The sequence below is a fragment of the Xenia sp. Carnegie-2017 genome, unplaced genomic scaffold (assembly GCF_021976095.1).
Source record: "Xenia sp. Carnegie-2017 unplaced genomic scaffold, XeniaSp_v1 HiC_scaffold_25, whole genome shotgun sequence".
NCBI classification, from domain to species: Eukaryota; Metazoa; Cnidaria; class Anthozoa; order Malacalcyonacea; family Xeniidae; genus Xenia; species Xenia sp. Carnegie-2017.
The window spans coordinates 8097211-8117333 of NW_025813488.1; the positions used below are offsets into that span (position 1 = coordinate 8097211).

At 39.3% G+C, this 20123-nt stretch overlaps 1 protein-coding gene across 1 annotated transcript; it reads right to left on the reverse strand.

Annotated features, from left to right (window-relative positions):
* Window positions 1–1124: 1124 nt before the first annotated feature.
* LOC124452734 (protein bicaudal C homolog 1-like) lies at window positions 1125–20096 on the reverse strand. The gene is made up of 26 exons (XM_047003330.1): window positions 19698–20096; window positions 18818–18864; window positions 18658–18727; window positions 15754–15833; window positions 14265–14349; window positions 13589–13665; window positions 13403–13456; window positions 12958–13086; window positions 11682–11744; window positions 11323–11376; window positions 10006–10212; window positions 8834–8903; window positions 8389–8462; window positions 7390–7783; window positions 6945–7140; window positions 6801–6866; window positions 6295–6340; window positions 6188–6227; window positions 5987–6093; window positions 5796–5849; window positions 5122–5184; window positions 4445–4478; window positions 2712–2765; window positions 2562–2626; window positions 2219–2321; window positions 1125–1933 (listed from the first exon to the last, which is right to left on the reverse strand). The coding sequence occupies exons 1-26, from the start codon at window positions 19828–19830 to the stop codon at window positions 1824–1826; spliced, it is 2475 nt and encodes an 824-aa protein (XP_046859286.1). The 5' UTR covers window positions 19831–20096; the 3' UTR covers window positions 1125–1823.
* Between the last annotated feature and the right edge of the window lie 27 nt (window positions 20097–20123).

The following is a 20123-nucleotide window of genomic DNA, read 5'->3' on the forward strand; positions in this document are numbered from 1 at the left end:
AATCAAGAATGTAAGGAGTATCAAGAAAAAAGTTCTACTTAATATTCATGATATCTGCCCTGCTTTACAATATAAAAGATATTGGGTCACTGAGATAAGCTTGTAATCTTGAATATTAGAAGTTTAACTGTACGATCAGAAGCCATCACAGAATACTTTGCACCCACTGTCGACTTTGACGTTAAGCGGAGGCCATGGCCGACATCTGCTTGCGAGAGGGGTCCTCATCTGAGATGTGTCCTATTTTGACATACTCACGGAGAATAGACAACTTGCGTAATTACGTCACGTAGTACATTGCATTCCGTGGCCTTAGTAGTCACGAATAGATTTCGCCCGCGATGCAATATTTTCAGTGCAAAAAAATAGATTTATAAGTTTAGGGCCTGTTCATATGAGCCCGGGTAGACGGGATTCAGCGAAGCGTTTAATCATTTTAGCAAATGGAAAACATTAATTCCTTCAAAACAAAAAAGTTATTTATGCAATTTCTCTATGTTCGGAATTTGCAAATTCACAAAACATTTAAAATGAAAACAAAAAATTAGGCCAGATTTGAAACTTACAACTAAAATGACTGACTTATAAAGAAGTTTTGCGTTTAAAGTTTTTACTCCTTTCAATATCTCAAAATCATTTCACGTCTTGCTGAATCCCGGTTAGCTGGGCTCATGTGAACAGCCCCTTAGTCCGGATTCGTCGAAGGCAGCAGAAATACGCAAAGATGTTTCGATGAACAAAACTTTGTTGTTATGGCATAAAGAAAAACACACATAAATTTCACAAATATACATAAGCTTCAAAATCAATACTATGGCAAAACCACAGGAAAGTCGTGAGAAAGACGACCATAATATTTAGGTGAGAATCAAACACCTCATAAATGAGGTGCATACGGATTGGAACTTTCTTCTTGACACGTCGAATTTACCAATTTTTATCATTCATTTCTTTGGAAACGTAATGCTATTACAATCGGTAAGCACAGAAGTACCAACACAAAAAAACACACACACACTGACAGGCTAAAAAAACCCCCAACAATTGAACTTTTTTCCTCGAAATATCTTCTATTTTGGAGAACAAATGACCAATAGCTTCATTAAAAAATAACAAGATAGTGCTAAGAAGTATAGTAAAAATTTAATCTTAGCTTCTCCAGACACTGACTTGGTGGTCTAAAATACCAGAAGTCTTTGCAAGGTCTAAAATACTAGAAGTCTTTGCAAGAACACCGATTTGGACAGCGCACAATGATCGACATTCCTTAACAGTTCTATCATCCTAAAACGCTAGGACTATAGCTATTTTTATAAACATTTTAAACTACCGTTAAACACTTGCCATGATATATGATAACTGCAATTTATATGAAGTGATACCAAACAATGGACAACCCGAAACGTTTTCACTGTGGTCCCTCGCATATGTATATATATATATACTTCCTTTCGCTTACAAATCAAGCGACGAACATGAAAATATTAAGAGTTGCCATTGATTCGTATCTTTTTAACAAACTAACTGAAACACATGGAGAATACGACTATTTCCTTTGGCAAGAACCCACACAAACAAAAACAATTCAAACCAAAACAGCGAAGTGTTCAAAAGAGTTGATGATCACAAGGCGTTTGCTTGGACACTCAGACTTTCAAAGGTTCATAACCCACGCAAATAAATAACGAGCCCACGACACTAACACACAAATTGACAGCGGCTTTACTCACAGCTTCTTCAGCTACATTGTTTTCGAACGCAAATGCTGCCGGGCGGCCGATGACGACAGACTTCGTCCAAAAAGGGAGGACTTGAAACACGTGTTAAAAACGTCCACTTTGAGAATTGAGTTGTAGTGGCTGGAACGTTTGGTAGTTGATCGCTCTCGCCATAATAGCGTTTCGTACAACAACTTTTTTGGCGCTCTTCATATCTAGAAAATGCACGAGTGAAAGGCCTTATCGCAGGGATCGTATATTTTAAATTGCAGCCATTGAAAAGAAAGATGGACATTAATAAAATGGGGGGGGGGGAGAGTGGCAGGATGCCCCCTCCATCCCTCAATCATTGAATAAAACTGCGGGGAATTTTCGACGTGCCCCGAATCCCTTGAAGCATGACCGGATATTTTTGCATCCGTGACTTCATCCACAGCGAGTTGAATTTATCTGACAAAACTACAAGTCGCTACAATCAACAGCAATTGGCAAATGCAAACCTTCAATCGCATTTTCGATTTTCTTTCTGACGCCGAGAGGTTCGAATCCCGCCTCCTTCAAGTCTTCTTTATTTAGTGTCAAAAAAACGTCCAAACTTGTTATCTACAAGAGAACAAAGGATAAAATAAAGAAAAGACACTTTCACCATTGCACATTTCACACAAGATAACAGATAAAATCGCCACTTTTCTGTGTTGCACGCCAATGATTTCAACTCGAAGGTGGCGAAATAGCAATCTCAAACCACTTTAGAGGTAAATCATGAGAGATCAACTCGCATCACGTGTCATAATGCGTATGACGTAACACAACTTCGGTTGGCTATCCTAAAGCCTTGCGTACCTCCAATTTCTTGAACTGATCAGACAAATCGTCAATGCCATAAAGTTTCAACACATTATCCAAACCTGGAGAACAAATTATCATACTTAGCCAATATCTGTAACCACGCGAAAATGACACAAAAACAAAAAAAAATCCAAATATACTCACCAGACATCGTGGTTGAAGCGTTATCATTGCTTTGATTGGTGTTTTGACTGTCGCCTAGGAAACACTCACAACAATAAATGACAAAGCAAATTTCACTGTAGTTGTAATAGTGCTGTTTTTCGAACATTTGAATCGACATATTTCAAGTTGCTACTAACATAATTCGTCTCCCAATTTTACGGACAGATAAGTAGGAAAACTTTAAACTGAAGTTTGAATACGAGCGAATGCCGTTGACCGTTAAAAACGTTGACTACATGAAAACGCGTTTATTTACACAGCTATTTTTACCACGTACCGTTAAAACGTGCACTTAAGAACATTCATATTGAGAACGGCAAACGTGGATAGGTAAACAAACGCGGTTTTCAAGTGAACGAAATATGAAAAATCAAGCAAAGATGCATTGTAAAAATCTTTCAGCTTGCGAAGCTTTGTTTCGCAACAGTTTGCTTATTGAGTTTAATCTCGATGAAAATAAAACGGAAGAAATTTCCCGATTCGAATGAAGAAATGTTGATGACCGGTGAGCGCATCAGGTCGCAATGCAACACGCATGCGCTTAACGTTACTGCAACCAGCAACGCGACACTTGAGGTTAGCACGTATTTAAAGATAAACCCCCTTTACACAAAGATCGGAAATGATATTATAATGAAAATGACGTCTAATGGGAAAGAATGCCAAAACCTAATGTTGGCATGAAAGTGTCACTCGTGTGATGGTCGTCATTAATGTGCGTGAAATTTATATTTCAATAATGAAAGTTTTAATTTCAACATATGAATAATAGTGACGATTAATGTTGTCTCGTGAAAATATGCTTCCATTATGAAAGTACGTCATTAAGTTTCGTGAAATGATATGCCTCAATAAGTGACGTCATTAAGTTGCTCGTAAAATGTGATATGCTTCAATAATGAAAGTGACGACGTTGTTTCGTGAAATGTGATATGTCTCAATAATGAAAGTGACGTATTATGTTGTGTGAAAATAATTATGAAAGTGACGTCATTAACGTTGTTTCGTGAAATGTGATATGCCTCAATAAAGAAAGTGACGTCATTAATGTTGTCGTAAATGTGATATTTCAATAATGAAAGTGACGCGTTGTTTCGTGAAATGGATATGAAAAAAGTGCTAAATGACACATTGAAGAAACGTTGTGAAATTCCATTCAAATGCAACGTCGGTAAAACCAACAAATGAAAAATTAACGTTGTTTCGTGAAATGTGATGTCTCAACATGAAAGACGATCTCAACATAACAAAAAGGAGATTTTCGATGATATGCCTCAATTGCATTAATGTTTGTCAAATGTGATATCAATAATGTGACGTTTAACAAATGTGATTTCTCGTGTTTAATGTTGTCTCCTGAAATGTGATATGCTTCAATTATGAAAGTGACGTCATTAACGTTGTTTCGTGAAATGTGATATGCCTCAATAATGAAAGTGACGTCATTAATGTTGTCTCGTGAAATGTGATATGCTTCAATAATGAAAGTGACGTCATTAACGTTGTTTCGTGAAATGTGATATGTCTCAATAATGAAAGTGACGTCATTAATGTTATATCGTGAATGTGATATGCCTCAATAATGAAAGTGACGTCATTAACGTTGTTTCGTGAAATGTGATATGCCTCAATAATGAATACGTCACAATAACGAATACGTCATTAATATCGTCACGAATAACCCCCAAAGAGAACATTAGCAAGCAACTTACGGTCGTTTTCCATGGACAATCTTCCACTAAGAACCTGCATTGGAAAGAAATCATAACACTACCATCGATTTCGAAAATGCATTTCTATTTTCATTGGTAGAAACTTAACAGGCTAATACTTCAATATATGTTTGTAAATGTAGATCGTCCAGGTTGATATAGTCCTGAGAAGGACTGTTTTTGTTGTTGTTGTCTTACATCTGAAGATGACTACCGGTAAGGTTGTCGAAACGTCAGTCAACAACAACAAAAACAGTCCTTCTCAGGACTATACCAACCTGGACAATCTACATTTACAAACATGTAACGATACTCCCGAGTTCAAACCATTTACTTTAATACTTCAATATATTGTAACCAATGCATAGCAAAAGGACATTCTCACCGATTTAGTTTATGTCGTACATGCAACAGCAAGATGCAGTATAGGGAATTTACAGTAGGGACACTTCGTTGTATAAATAGCTGATTACTGGCTGCCGTTAGCAAAGCCAGTAATCTTATTGGTCGGAAAAATAATCACATGCTTAATAAGATATGCGTGACACGACAATATTCAATGCAACCCCACTGTATATTTATTATACTGTGACCAAAATGACTCCATGCCCGGGAGAATATTGCCCTGAAATTAAAATCAACTGCACAGGAGAAGTTTGGAAAACAAAAATTTCTACCTGCATGGATGCACTAGGATCTCTGTCCATTCGACCATTCAGCAACCTCGGTTTGGCCTTTGGCTGGATAAAAACCATATGAAACTAATGGAGTTATCTACGTTTGAATAGCGCGATCTTAAGATGCTAGGTTTAAGTCTTTAAGGAGCTCTTGAATACGTCTGTATATGTGATAACCGCAGATAAAAACAAAATCAAAAACACCTTATTCGTGTTCGATGCTAAAACCAAAGACAATTCGTCGTTTGAAAATTAAAAAAGCGATCTTTACCATGAGTTCAAACCACATCTGATACTCCACATGATCGGCATCTGTTTGTTTCATGTTTGTAGATGTAGATCGTCCAGGTTAGTATAGTCCTGAGAAGGACTGTTTTTGTTGTTGTTCACTGACGTTTCGACAACCTTAGCGGTAGTTATCTTCAGAGTCAAATGTCTACTGCTGATGACTATCGCTAAGAAGATGACTACCACTAAGGTTGTCGAAACGTCAGTCAACCACAACAAAAACCGTCCTTCTCAGGACTATACTAACCTGGACGATCTACACCAAAAAACATGTAACGATACTCTCGGGTTCAAACCATTTACTTTGTAAGTTTGTTTCTAATGTTCACGAGTCGAGATCTGGTAGGTACGAAAATGCGTTTTAAGTTACATGATACATGCCGTACCTCGTTTAAAGATATCGGTACATCTTTCGATCCTTCCTTACTCTTCTTTGATAGCTGAAATACAAAAAATGTCACGATAATACAACGCATAACAGTACAACAGCACCGAAGCAATATTCGCTGATGTAACTAAGTCCACTATAGTTTCCGTAGTGCTTCGAAAAAATATCAATTGCAGGATCAAAGTAAACCTCGGACTTCCTGAGTGCTTCAAAATCGGCAGACTTTGAGAGATGCAAACCACTCCATTCGTCCGTAGGTATTCGAACTTCCGGATGGACCATTTCTCTGGAGCGAACTACAAGGGATAGAAAAACGAAATTTGTTAAACACTTGTTCTCTTCTGATGTAAACGATAAAAAAAAGAAAAACATATCTCATCGCAGACTTACTCTCTGTTGACAAAATCATTTTTCTCTCGTAATCTTGAAACTGCAGAAGCGATGCGGTAATGAATATAAAGCTGTATGAGATAGAATAATCGACAAGCATCACAAACCTTTTTCTGCGGTTCCGTTTCCAAACATCGATCCAGATTAAAAGATCTGAAAGAGAGGAAATAAAGTTGATAAGTTCTAATTCTTTTTGCTTTAAGTGTCAATCCCGAGTCGCCATTGGATTAAACCTAAACTAAACTTCTGGTAGTGATAGCTGAACAAATTTAAGATGGTTAAGTAGCATTTAAACTGTTCTTCATAGAGATCTATAGCAACAATCATATCTCAGGGGAACTCCAAACTAAACTGGATCCATGCACGCGATAGTTCTGTCTATTTTAAAGTCACGCAGTCAAAAAGAACTGTTCATAGTGTATCTAGTAATGTTAGACAGCAATAATTATCATCCACGTCGCAGACTGATTTGCTTAATTAACAGAATGTTTAACCATTGCAAAGCTGTAACTAAAGCAAGAGGAGAATCCACTAGTTAATCATGTTACTTCTATTTCATGTTGGGTAACTTGTCAACTAATGTTTTGGCACTTACGCACAATGAAACACTTACGCTGACGCAAACGAGCTAAAAGAACTGCTTTGATTAGAGCCATGAGAATCAAGAAGTTGACTGGACCTACGACAGGCAAAATATTCATCTAATTAGTGGAAACATGAAATTGGTTGGGGGAGGGTAGGGAGGAGGCGTTCTTACCTGGCATTTATCACCCCCTCCAGAAAAGCAAACCGTGACGAACCAGAAGGGACCGTGGAAGAACTGGAACTAGGCGGGCCGAGAGCTTTGGGTTGTATGACATCAGAAGAAGCTGGTTTCCATATGTCATCGGAGTAAGTCTGAGGTTCTGAATTACGACGCGGCGAGCTCAAATTCAGCGAGTTATTTGGCGACCCTAAAGAAATTCAAACGCTGAATATTTCAATGCCGCTTCAACGGTAAAATTTCGACATGAAATTAAAAAAAAATATTATAAGAGCATGAGATCTTAAGCAATTGCTAAACCATAATAGTTTGTGTAAGATGCAGCTCTTTAAACGTACGATAAACAGGAAAAGCTAGCAATATGATGTTTCTTGCGAGAGTAATGCATCGCAAAAAAAGGGGGTTTTGGAAATGGGCTATAGCATAACTAAACACAAACCTTTTTCAGACACAGCATTCCGCACACTTGTTCCCAAACCCATTTCGGACGATTTTGTTTTCCTGTGATAGTCTCCATCGTTGAAGCTGACAGAACGATTTTGACGCGATATGTCAAAACCCGGAGGGGGACGACCTTGATTTAGAGGCGGGGGCGGAGGCGTCTGCCGGTGGGAGAAAGATGAGGGAGATTCTGACCTATCAGAATTAGGAGTGGGAGATGGCAGCGGAGAGAAGGTGCTCGTCGGGTTCAACGAATAATATGAAAGCGGCAAAAATACATCACTCGGTAAATTCGGCTGTATTGATGGCGAGTAAATAGAGCCACCCATGATTTGTAAGCGAGTAAGGTAAAGATTCCTCGAATTCTTTTCCTTGGTCTTGATCGTCAGCGACTGTCAATAATAACGATAGAACTCCGTCGCATAAATTGCACAAATTTTTACCGAAGATGAAAAAAATTCTGATGTAAGAAAAGCACGTAACATGTTTGTAGATGTAGATCGTCCAGGTTGGTATAGTCGAGAGAAGGACTGTTTTTGTTGTTGTTGACTGACGTTTCGACAACCTTAGCGGTTGTCATCTTTAGAGCCATAGATGAGTCAAAGATGACTCTGAAGATGACTAAGGTTGTCGAAACGTCAGTCAACAACAACTAAAACAGTCCTTCTCAGGACTATACCAACCTGGACGATCTACATCTACAAACATGTAACGATACTCCCGGGTTCAAACCATTTACTTTATTAAAACCACGTTTCCTTGTTTAGTCCTCATTTGACTGAGAATGATGCTCAATCATCCTATAGAATTAACTAGCCATGGTTATACTTACAAGTATCACCATACAGTAACCTGTAGTAATTAGTACGTTATCAAATCGAATTCGGCTTGAATTCATGTGCAATTTTTAGAAATTAATAAACCAGTTATGTATCTATGTATGTGATCTTGTCTGCTGGAGGAAACATGAAATGTCATTTAGGCATCCCTTACATACCTTACTTGTCTGCTTCGGTTTAGGTTTTATGGTTATGGATACCATAAACTTATCTTCAATCTGCTTGAGACGTTCTGTAATGACAAATGTCCCAAAATACCGTTTTAAACAATGACAATCTTAACATGCACCAGCAGTGTGACCGGGATCGGTTTTAACATGTCTTTTGGTGCCCCTCCCAGGGAGTTCGTGTTCGAACGGCAAAGAATATGCATCTTAAAATTTATATCAATTGTAATACAACACACATTGTCATAATCGACCACAATAATTTAAGGACGTTTTTGTCGAGTTCATGGATTAATAAAAAATTGCTTCGGTAAAATAAGTGGTGGAGAGTGGTGGAGAGTGGTGGGGAGATGGTGCCACCACTTCTGTGAGGGAGGCCACCAAAGTTTGAATCATAATTCAATCCATATATAAAGCGGATAATGTTTATCAAAACCTGGTTGCTCTGCAAATTGTTCGGCCTCCTCTTCTTTTAAATCGAACATCAAAAGTAATGGTAGATAATCCTGGTAAGATAATACAATATGACGTCATCCACATAACAATATCAACAGTTTAAAACAAAAACAGGCGGATATTACAGATAAAAGCGAGGCGTCAAAGAAAGTTCGATCCAAGTAAATGCGTCTTAATTGGAACTTTTAAAATAATTTTACACTGCTTTGATGATGCTATGAATTTTTCATGAATAATTCAAGCTTAAGCCTGTAGCTGGATGCCTTGAATGGCATGCAAACCCGTAAAGCTTAGTGTTTTAAATAGCATGGTAATTTGTAGCTAAATGTCTGCAGTTGCATGGTGAACCGTGGTTGTATGTCTTCGACTGCAAAGTAGCCCTCGGCTAAATGTCTTCAACTGCATGGCAAGCCTTGGCTAAATGTCTTCAAATGCATGGCAAGCCTTGGCTAAATGTCTTCAAATGCATGGCAAGCCTTGGCTAAATGTCTTCAAATGCATGGCAAGCCTTGGCTAAATGTCTTCAAATGCACGGCAAGCCTTGGCTAAATGTCTTCAAATGTATGGCAAGCCTTGGCTAAATGTCTTCAAATGCATGGCAAGCCTTGGCTAAATGTCTTCAACTGCATGGCAAGCCTTGGCTAAATGTCTTCAACTGCATGGCAAGCCTTGGTTAAATGCCTTCAACTGTATGGCAAGCCTTGGTTAAATGTCTTTAACTGCATGGCAAGCCTTGGCTAAATGTCTTTAACTGCATGGCAAGCTTGGGCTAAATGTCTTCAACTGCATGGCAAGCCTTGGCTAAATGTCTTCAACTGCATGGCAAGCCTTGGTTAAATGTCTTCAACTGCATGGCAAGCCTTGGTTAAATGTCTTTAACTGTATGGCAGGCCTTGGTTAAATGTCTTCAAATGCATGGCAAGCCTTGGCTAAATGTCTTCAAATGCATGGCAGCCCATACCTAAATGTCTTAAATTTAAAGTTTTAGTTGTGATTTGAAACAAACCGAATGCAAATTGAAAAAACAAATGACATTATGCAAAAGTTCAATAGTTATGCTTCAATTCCGTGTTTAAAACGTACGAAATGCAAAGTCTCACTTAATTTAGCACTTTACCATCAGAAAGAGAATTTAGCTAAACGCAAACTTACCACAAGCAAGGCTCTGGCCTGTATGACAGCATGAATCGGTCCGGATATGATTATGACGCCGGTACGCGTGCTCAAAGTGGGACTTGGCAAATCGATCTTCGCGCCAGTCTCTTCCATTATCTCACGAATATTACGAGCGGATCGTCCGACGACAAACATGTGATGCTGCGGTGCAACGTCAAGATGCAGTTGAGCATAATTTAGTATCTAGGAAAGGGAGAGAGAAAGGAAATGTGTAAGTAGATGAACGGGCGATGACAACGGGTAGATGAACGATGGGCTATGACATCAGCTATGACATGAGCTATGACATTAGGTGGATGAACGGGCGATGACAACGCTTCAAGGATTGCTCTACAGCATTCACTGAGAATAAAGTTCAACACTAAATACTATAATTGTTGTTCGAGCCTGAGCTTGAAATAAAGAATTCGCATCAAGGATGCACCGATTGCATGGAAAGATCACAAGCAACGTTATTATTAAAATTGAACGCACGTTTGCAATTGTTTTTAATCATGGGTAATCATATAGGAGAAATCATTGGAAATTAAAGATTCCACCCTCCCCTCAAAAGGAAAAACTCTGCAGAATCTATACAACGTCATGACAAAGAACACATCGGAGAGAGGGAGGGGGAAATACTGATTCTCTGATGATGGCGTTGGAATATAGGAAGTTGTTAAAATATATGCTTCAAAATATTATTCCAAGCTTCACTTTAAAGAAAACAAGCACTCAAGGAATCGAGCACTTTCATACTCGTGTCGAATGGAAATTAAGGTGCTGCCGTTGTTTTTTTGGGGACAAACGAATCTTTTCTTCTTGTTGACCTAAATTTATCCGAATCGTAATTCGCGAAAACACACGCAGACACAGTATAGAAACAAACAGTACTCTCACTTCGCTGTGCGAGTGGCTGTTGTACATTTAATTAGATTGCTGACTGCGGCTAGTCAACTCACATTTCCAAGTGGACAGAAAATGCAATTTACTTGCTTCCACTATGATAAGCACATGAGTAATAAGATATGCGCTACGAGAAAAATTTCAACAGTGGGATTATTGTTTGTTTCTATACAGTGCCACACAACTGAATCTTCTCTGATGTTTGTCGTCTGCCGACCTTAATTTACCTGAACCGTATCCTGTAAGAGGTAACGCAACATATTTTGAGCAAAATATTTTTAACAGAACTAAGATGTATTGGCTTGGTCGACATCGTACAAGAAGTAGTAGACGCCATGCACGTCACGTGAACAAATATGGAGCTTGAACATGAATCATGATGAGTCATCACATCAAAACAAAACGAACCTGGGTTACATCGACAGCACCAGTGAGATGTTTAGCTAAACATATGATGGCTTCCTAAGTTCGATAAAAAACAAAGTACAGCATTTAAAAGCTCAGATTCAATGCGCACAATCTGTCTACACCATTGAACTGAAATACATGGAACGCTACCTGTAATAGAAAAGCCTGATAATTTTTTGAAGCCAAATCTTACACCCAGCCACGCGTGTTGTACTCAATCAATTTTCACTCCGCGAGAGAATCTCGAAAAACTACACACTCGTGTCTGGGTGTGATATCGCGTGTCGGGGTGTAAGATTTGGCTTCATTTATCAGGTAGCGTTCCATGTATTTTAGTTCAATGGTCTACACTTTTATACCTTCATTGCTTCGACTGCGTATTGGCTTCCTCTAACAGCTACAATCACACCAATCTGAGATCTCTATTCAAGACAAAGCAAATTGAAGTAACTTGTCATGGTCACTACATTCAATTCTACATACATAAAGATTCTTACAGAGCTGCAAGAAGTAGAAACATCAATGTCGGTAATGATATTTGAAGAAAAATATATAAAACTGCCAGAACCGCAAGGAAACGAAGGCAGTTGATGTCAACTTCTTGAAAGTCTTTCAATATGTTCTCGAAATTATACTGTTTTCCTACTTTCCTCCACATAACGTCACCGACATTGGTATTAACGCGATCCTGTGAGAGCCACTACTACGCTTCGCGATATAGTAAAACACCGCATGTAAGAAGTTGGATTTTTCAAGCTGGCCTAAACAGGTTCTTATATAAATGGTGCTCGTCGCGATATTAGGCCCTTTTTTAATTGGTCCATATTTTGTAAAGAAAAATGACTCCTTTTCGGTTGGTTTAGAAAATATTTATATCGTCATGCCCAAGTAATATTTGAAATTACATGCAGTACGTGCTCTCACAAACCAACCCTATGTTACAAAATATTTGCCTCATCTAGGAATCTGACTACTAAGTCATTATCATCACTATGTGAATAGGGACTTCATTTATTTTTAGCTGTAATTTTTACTTTTTGGTATCTATCCTAGCGTGATGAAAATAAAATATGACCTCGTTTGAAATTCTAACCTCAACAGGTCCTTACATAGAGTGGGGCATGAATAAAAAAGTTAACCCGACGAGTTCTTTAACTCCGGGCTCTTATACGCGGCGTTTTACTGCATAGAATTTTCGATACATTTGCTTTGTATATGCCTTTCAACTGTGAGGTTAAAATTCTATAGGATGATTGAGCATCATTCTCAGTCAAATGAGGACTAAACAAGGAAACATGGTTTTAATAAAGTAAATGGTTTGAACCCGGGAGTATCGTTACATGTTTGTAGATGTAGATCGTCCAGGTTTGTATATTCGTGAGAAGGACTGTTTTTGTTGCTGTTGACTGACGTTTCGACAACCTTAGCGATTGTCGTCTTCGACTCTGGCGATGACTACCGCTAAGGTTGTCGAAACGTCGGTCAACATCAACACCAACAATCCTTCTCAGGACTCTACTAAACTTGACGATCTACGTCTACAAACATGAAACAAGGTCTCGTACACGGTTAATCCATACGCAGAGCCTCAAGACTGTGGTTTCTTCGAACAAACTTGCCTTGTAAAACACCTACCCCATTAACGATAAAAGTGACGTCGTACTTCTGCTGAATGGCCTGTATTGGCGGAGATGATGAATCGACTTGCATGAAAACGTTATCGTAGTAAGGAATTTCGACATACACGACAAGTGGTAACATCGACTGAATGAGAAAACAAAACATCAATAAACAGTGAAATGATGGAAGTCTCGTCGCTTCATTAGGAGCACTGTGATGTGTTCAAAGGATGGGTGTGGATAGATGTGTCCAGGGAATTGATGGGGATAGATGTGTTTGGGAGAGGGATGTGGATGGATGACTGGATGTGTTTAGGGGAGGGGTGTGGATGGATGTGCACCCATCCTAGCTAGGACTAGAGGGGGTTCAGGAGGTGTGTCAATTAGAACTTATAAGAATACATCTCGGAGGAATTTTCTTTTAGTGTCGTGTTAGAAGAATAATAAATGCGATCCTTTACCCTGATGATGAACCTTGCCCGCTCTACTCCTTCAGGTTGTCCAGTTATGGAGACCTACATAGAAAACAGAAGGTAGAAATCCATTGGCAGAAAAAATCACGTTAATCTATCACAGCCCACAAAACCGCAAACGTAACGATGACGACAGACGATACCACTCAATGAACAATGAAAAAGACAAGATACCTGATTGCTTTTCTCGACACTTGTGGTTCCCCTGTTTGAGTCGGGAAAATGTATGTGGCAGTTTGTATCCTCCATAACTACGGGCAAAAAATTCAGAAGGTAGAATGATATTTATGTGTACTTATACATCGGACATCCGGACATCCGGGGATCGGGACGTCAACAGCTAAAAGTCCGAACCCTGAGGTCTGGGTATAGTTGTGATAAGCCCAGACAAAGCTCTCCATTGGTTAACGACTTTTTAAGCGTCTTGGAAAAAAAGGTGATTAAATTTCCTTCAATCGACATTTCACTTTGTTGAAATTCCTGATTAGCAGTTAAGTACTCTTGTAGTTGTTACTCTTGAATAGCTCTTTGCTTTTCAAGAGATTCTCGTAACAACTGAAAACTTGCCACCCAGGCTTCGAACAACCGCTCCCGGATGATCAAACTTCTTTTTTAACAAGGCTGAAATAACTTCGCTCTTATAAGGATAGATTCATTCTTTCAAAAATTTTCAGGTGATTTGGTAAGACTAACCCTTATTGATTGAAAACTATGAAAACTTTGAAAACTTTGAATGAACGAATCCACGAGATACTACAAAACCCTTTAAGCTACCTAGCCAGGTCCTTCGACAGTCCTATTAACGCCGAAAAAACCCTTCCAATTAAAAGCACGGTAAAGTAATTTTTACCTCTGTTGATACTTTGTCCGCGTCTTCCGATAATATGCGAGTGGTCCGTATGAGACACGTCCATTTTTAGCGTCACGCGATTCGCCTGAAAACCGAACATAAAATAAGAATTCGGGAAAGACATGTTGATGATGACATTTTCATCATGGCCATCGCGGTAGCTTTTTGGATTATAGTTTCGTCACATGACTCAAGCTACACACGATTGAGGCGTAGCTAGCTCGATAATCGAGGGAGGGTAGGGTGGGTGTGATATTCACATGCGTACGTTTTGCCCGATTAAGTTTCTCCGAAATTATTTGTTTCTTATGGATAAGAAGCTGCGTGCTGACGCTCTCAACATTGTGGACTCAACATGTTCAAATCATTTGCACACTCCGTTGAGGAGAGTCGAGGGCACTGATCTCGAAAAAAGACTGGATCAAGCAACTCTATATTTTTAGTAAACAAATTTTGAAGCCACCGACGCCATTTTGATCCAGTCTTATTTCGAGATCAGTGGTTGAGGTGTATCGTGTGGTTTTGAGCGTTGTTGAGAGAAGCTTGAACTTGCTGTCGCAAAGCGCACCTCAACAATCAGCATTTAAAGAGCACACTCTACAATGTCGAGCTTGTCACTGAGCCGTATATACAGCTGTATTACAACATACGCAGTTTCTAGGCGTCGCGGATTATCTTATCCCATGATCCTACGTGATATCATTTCAAGACTCAACATGTTGAGAGCGTTTGCACGAAACTTAACATGTACTTGTGCATATTAACCCCCTCAATTAAATTAATGATGATGATCTTAAAACGAGGAAAAGGAGTGGAACTAGATGTCAAATAAAAAATTCACGTCGCCACCAAAACATTTAACACCATTCAAATCTTTTAAAATATGCTTAATTTATGTTTCGTATTCATTTCAGAGCTGAAGCATACATAACCTAGAATAATTAAACAGTCGCTAATAGGCGAAGCTACTTTATAGTTTAAAAACGAAAAATCAGACCGATAAATATGGCAGATCATTCACCAAGTGCTGGTCAAATCAAATTATCATCATTACTGTCACGACAAAAATATCTAATTTTAATATCTTACACCTCCCAGAAGTTGTTGAAAAGGCTAATGTGTTTAAAAAAGTTGATCAATCAATCAATCAATAACAAGACAAATAATCGATTGAATACAATAAATTGGATTCCTACTCGGACATCCCCTTCTCGGCACTCGTTGTTTGAAATTACAAACGCAAGATCACTCACATTTCGAGTCTCATTGGGACTTTCTTTCGACACTGTGGGCAATTTTTGAATGTAGATCATGAATATTTAACACAAGTGTGTGTTTGGAAACATCCCGATAAAAACGAGACCATAAAGTAGCAATGTAATGCGACTCCGCGTCATGTAACAGCTTCTTACGGTTCCATAACGCGCACGCGCAGACGACAGTCGATCATGTGAAGTTTTTGTACCGCATTAAATGGCGATCGGTTTACCTTTGATTCCAAGCGCACCGCCACCATATCTTTAGCTTTCTTGATATTTTCAGGCTCGCCGGCAATTCGTATGTGGGGATCTGGAAATAACGAATCACACATCAATCAATCGCAAAAACTCGCGTTACGTCTGACGTCATAGGGTAAACTGCGTTGGAGAATCGGAAATTAAGATAACTCCGGGGAGACGATGTCACTTCGAATTCCCGGAGACCCAGTTTGGTCAATCTGCACTCTTTTTTACTAAATTTGGTCTGATGAGCTTGATCTTGACTCTCCCACCTGATTTATACAGTCGCATAATTTAGAACGGGGGGGAGTGTGTTTAAGCCCATTCGACCGATCTGGCATATATCGTCACACTGGGGAGACAGCACAGTCATTACAAAGCAAAAATAGCTTGATGCAAACGCAAGCAATCATTTTTCGGTCTAAAGAATGTTCCCGAGGTCATTATTGCCCACAATATGGGAGGGGAAAATTGTCAATTCAACGACAACCTAAATTGGGTATTTTTCTGAGATGCAACGCAGCTTGTTCATATCAACAGGGAGCAAAGCTGAATCATATGACCGCGCGTCCGGATTAAATCGCTCGAAAGCTTCGAAAGACTTATCTTGTCAATAGCAAATAATGACAAGACGATTAAATCCATAAAAATGATATGTCTTTGTTTTTGGATATTATTTCTGAGATATCACAAGGCAGCTGGGTAATTTGATGAGACAGTGACAGTTATTACGCTAAAAATAACCCTGGAGGAATGTTTAGATTGACAGATTACATGGGAATTGATACCGCGGTGACTGATAGCCGTGGATATGTTGAAAGCCGCGTTTCTTGTAAACGATAGAGAATCGTCCTATCTTGATGTATTGTTCTACACGGCGAATTACTTACGTAACGGAAAACGCGTCGCGTAGAAGCATTTATAGTGCTAATGTTTTCATTTGTGATCGTGCGCATATCCATCCCACGCAAGAAGGCTTAATTCCAATACAAAATAAATAGGAAATTGTTTCTCGGAAACATACTTCCCGTTCGCAGTGAAAGCATTTTCTATAATTCAACATAAAATGACTTCTTTTCCGCACATCACTGGTTGTGGCTTTTACACGTTACAACTCCTTTCAACTACCCCCCTCCCCCCCACGAGTTTTCACTCGAAAAAACGTTACACAGCAAACACACAGTTGTTTTTCATTTTTCCATGACGTCAGCATCATTTCCTTAAACCATTATGGTGTCATCGCGAGTGACAGGGATTTGAAATTTGCACGCGTGGTATGTTGATTATTTTACGCAAACAACATCAAATATTTGCATCCCATGCGTCAGGGTCAACGTATTCTTTCGACGGCTTAGTGTCAGGGAAAGATGTTTTTTGCATAAAATGCATGGCTGCCGTCGTCTAGCACCAAGATGTTCAAGATTTTCGGTTTGTTTCCAAAAAAACAATGAGGTCACGGGGGTCGGTCAACAGATCACACGAATTATTTCGGATAGTGTATTTTAGGCGAGAAGGGGGTGTTGTTGTTGCGCTCAATAAAGTACTGTTGTGCAGCGGCAGGAGAAATTACACGTTAGAAATGAGCACGGGTGCTTATGACACCTTTCTATTTAGAGTGTCCTGGGTTCTAGTGTAATCGTTCGCACTTAACTTAAAAACAGCCAAGGCGTTTTTTTTACGTTCGCTCGCCCTTAAAGTCATTGGATTAGTTGTCGACGCCCTTGGAAACATTTCGACAGGGCTGTTGCCGAGATGCGACGGTGCACGAGGACACGTTGCAAAACAGGCAATCAAAACACCCGAGAAAAGCTCGTTGCTATCGGACGCATGACCTAATAAGGATGGACATGTTTGTTTTATGATGCACAGGAGCACGGTTTGAAGTGTTTTTCATTAACGAAATGAGTTTACAAAACTCTCCGAAGAGATCCTGGAAATGATATTCCCGCAAATAAGTAGAAAATAAAAAGCAAACGAAATGTTATGTCGTTTTTCGATGATGCATTTTCAGCCAGAGCAAAGCATCATCCAAATGAAGCAACGCGACTTTTCTCGACCTTGGAAGAAACCCCATTGTTTTCTCGACAAAGTGCACTCGTTTCCGCCGTTTTAGAGGATTATTGTACAAACGCGCCGAGCTATGAAGAGTAGAAAAGCTCAATTTCGATGGATCCGAAGAAACCGAATTGTTTTCGAAAAGCACCAGCAAGCTATATCCGAGAACTTGATCTGATAATCGATTTCGTAAATTGATGAGAATGACACACGAAAAACATGCGCGACGCATATTATTCTAATTAGCTGCATGTGAGCAAAACAATGGCGATCGCAATAAACGCATAAGGAATTTCACCGTTTGACATTCTACAATTGGATGCTTTATGCGAAAACAGTAGGAACGCAATCAAGTTAAGACTAACGCATTCGAGCAATTATGGAATACATGACATCGACACCTGATACAATCGCGCATTTCCGGAGAGAAAATTTCTTTGTTGTTCCTTGGAACCAATTACGATTGAAAACCGCCAACGCCAGTTGAAAAACGCCCGCTAACTTTCAGGAAACCTAAATTTGAAAAAACGCTTCTAATACGCATAAAATGTCCCCCAGATTGAAATTTTAATCGAATTTTGGAACATTGACAAGGAAATCTACGCAATTTGCTTTCAGATTGGTTTCAAAGCAAACAGAACCCAAAAAAGAGTACAACGATCAGCTAGAGGTAGCAATATAGCCTGCCTTAGGACTTTCCTTGCACTAGTTCAGTTTAAAAAGTTGAAAAGCACATGCGTTAAAAAAATAACCAACAACTCCACACGTATCTCAAGTTTCATCGTTCAATATTTTGAACAATAGCAATTGAAGTAGATGGAAATACACAATAGAAAAACCTTTTTTGGACTTTGCTCCGATTTTCAACTTCGAAGGCCAGTGGATTACCGTGGACGTTTCGCGCATGACCTGGAAAGAAATGAAAATGCCGTCCCATTCTAACAGTCCGTGGAAATTGCCAGAATAATTTTGTACATGTAAGCACGAATTCACGCTCACCTGTCCAAAATAAACTTCGGCGGTCAAGCCGGTCTCGTCCCCTGTATCTGAATGAAAAAACAAGACGCTTAAACTACAAAGGAACATTAATTTTTGAGCAAAAGAAATTCAAAATGCGAAAATTCAAAAATCTGCGGCTCGATGCACTTTTCAAAACACGATTGAAATGTGGGCAAAGGGTAATAAGATATTTGTGTCATGCAAACTGTCCAACACACCGTTCAATGCTTACAAAGCATATTGTGCAAGCGAATTCTTGCACATAAACTTTTAAAGCCGCGAGAAATAGCGTGATGGAATATTGTGAATTCTTCGGAGAACGAAAAAAAACCAGAATTATGTCATGAACCAATTGTGACAGAAATCACTTCGACATCACACCGTCGCTTTTACGAGAATCAGCCACAAGTCTAGCACAAAAGGTATCGTGTCTCAGGATGAAAAATTCGTAAAAGTTAAGTCGAATATCACGAGAAAGTATTCGACAATGCGAAGCACAAGATATTTCGAATTCTCATTTGGGATTGAGACGGGTGGAAACAAATAAACTGAATAATAAACAATGATCAAGCGATGACATGTGTTTTATTTGCATTCGCTGCACACAAATACAACCAAGACCGGGCGCCTTTCTCTACATCACACCGTTCACGATGGCACGGTAGAGCTGGGCGACGCATTTTATGCAAATGATATGGACACGACGGGAATCGTGCAGCATAACGACATTTAAATGATAGAACTTCCTCGAAAAGCAAAATCAAAATGAATCAACTTCACTAACTCTACGGCCATGACGGTCGAGTTAACTTAGTGTACATAACTGTCAAACCTAAGACGGCCGTAGGAAAAATTTCATTGATGAAAAGCCTGTACTTACCACGTAACATAAGCTCCAATTTTCGACGATCCACACGATACTTTTCTCCATATTCTTCGTGGCCATTTTGTCGCAGTTTGTCTGTCTGTGCCTTTCCCGATCCCTCAGAGACCGTAGTCAAAAAATCTACCATGTTCGGTAACGTTGGTTAAGGAGAACAAGGCGTTCGTTGCGTTCAAAGAACAAAATGATCAAGTATGAAAATTTTACTGCATAGTGCATACGACTTCCAACGCAATCACGTGGTTGGAAGAGGAAATTAACCTACTTTACGTCAGCGGAACCAATCAGACGCAAGCAATCCGAAACGTAACGCTTAGCTTTTCGTTTGGTTTCAAGTTGCAAATCAATTACTTGCACAAAAAGTGGAAAACAATAGGTTTATATGGTCACCGCCTCGGGGAACCCGACCCTAGTACGAAGCAA

What these genes read in the sequence shown, in the direction of transcription:
- LOC124452734 (XM_047003330.1), bottom strand. Translation starts at nt 19,830, where the DNA reads ATGGTAGATTTTTTGACTACGGTCTCTGAGGGATCGGGAAAGGCACAG. An exon ending in AATGATTTTGTCAACAGAGA is followed by an intron (nt 6,094 to 6,187) that starts GTAAGTCTGCGA and finishes TATCCCTTGTAG; the next exon opens with TTCGCTCCAGAGAAATGGTC. An exon ending in CGCTTCAACCACGATGTCTG is followed by an intron (nt 2,627 to 2,711) that starts GTGAGTATATTT and finishes TTTGTTCTCCAG; the next exon opens with GTTTGGATAATGTGTTGAAA.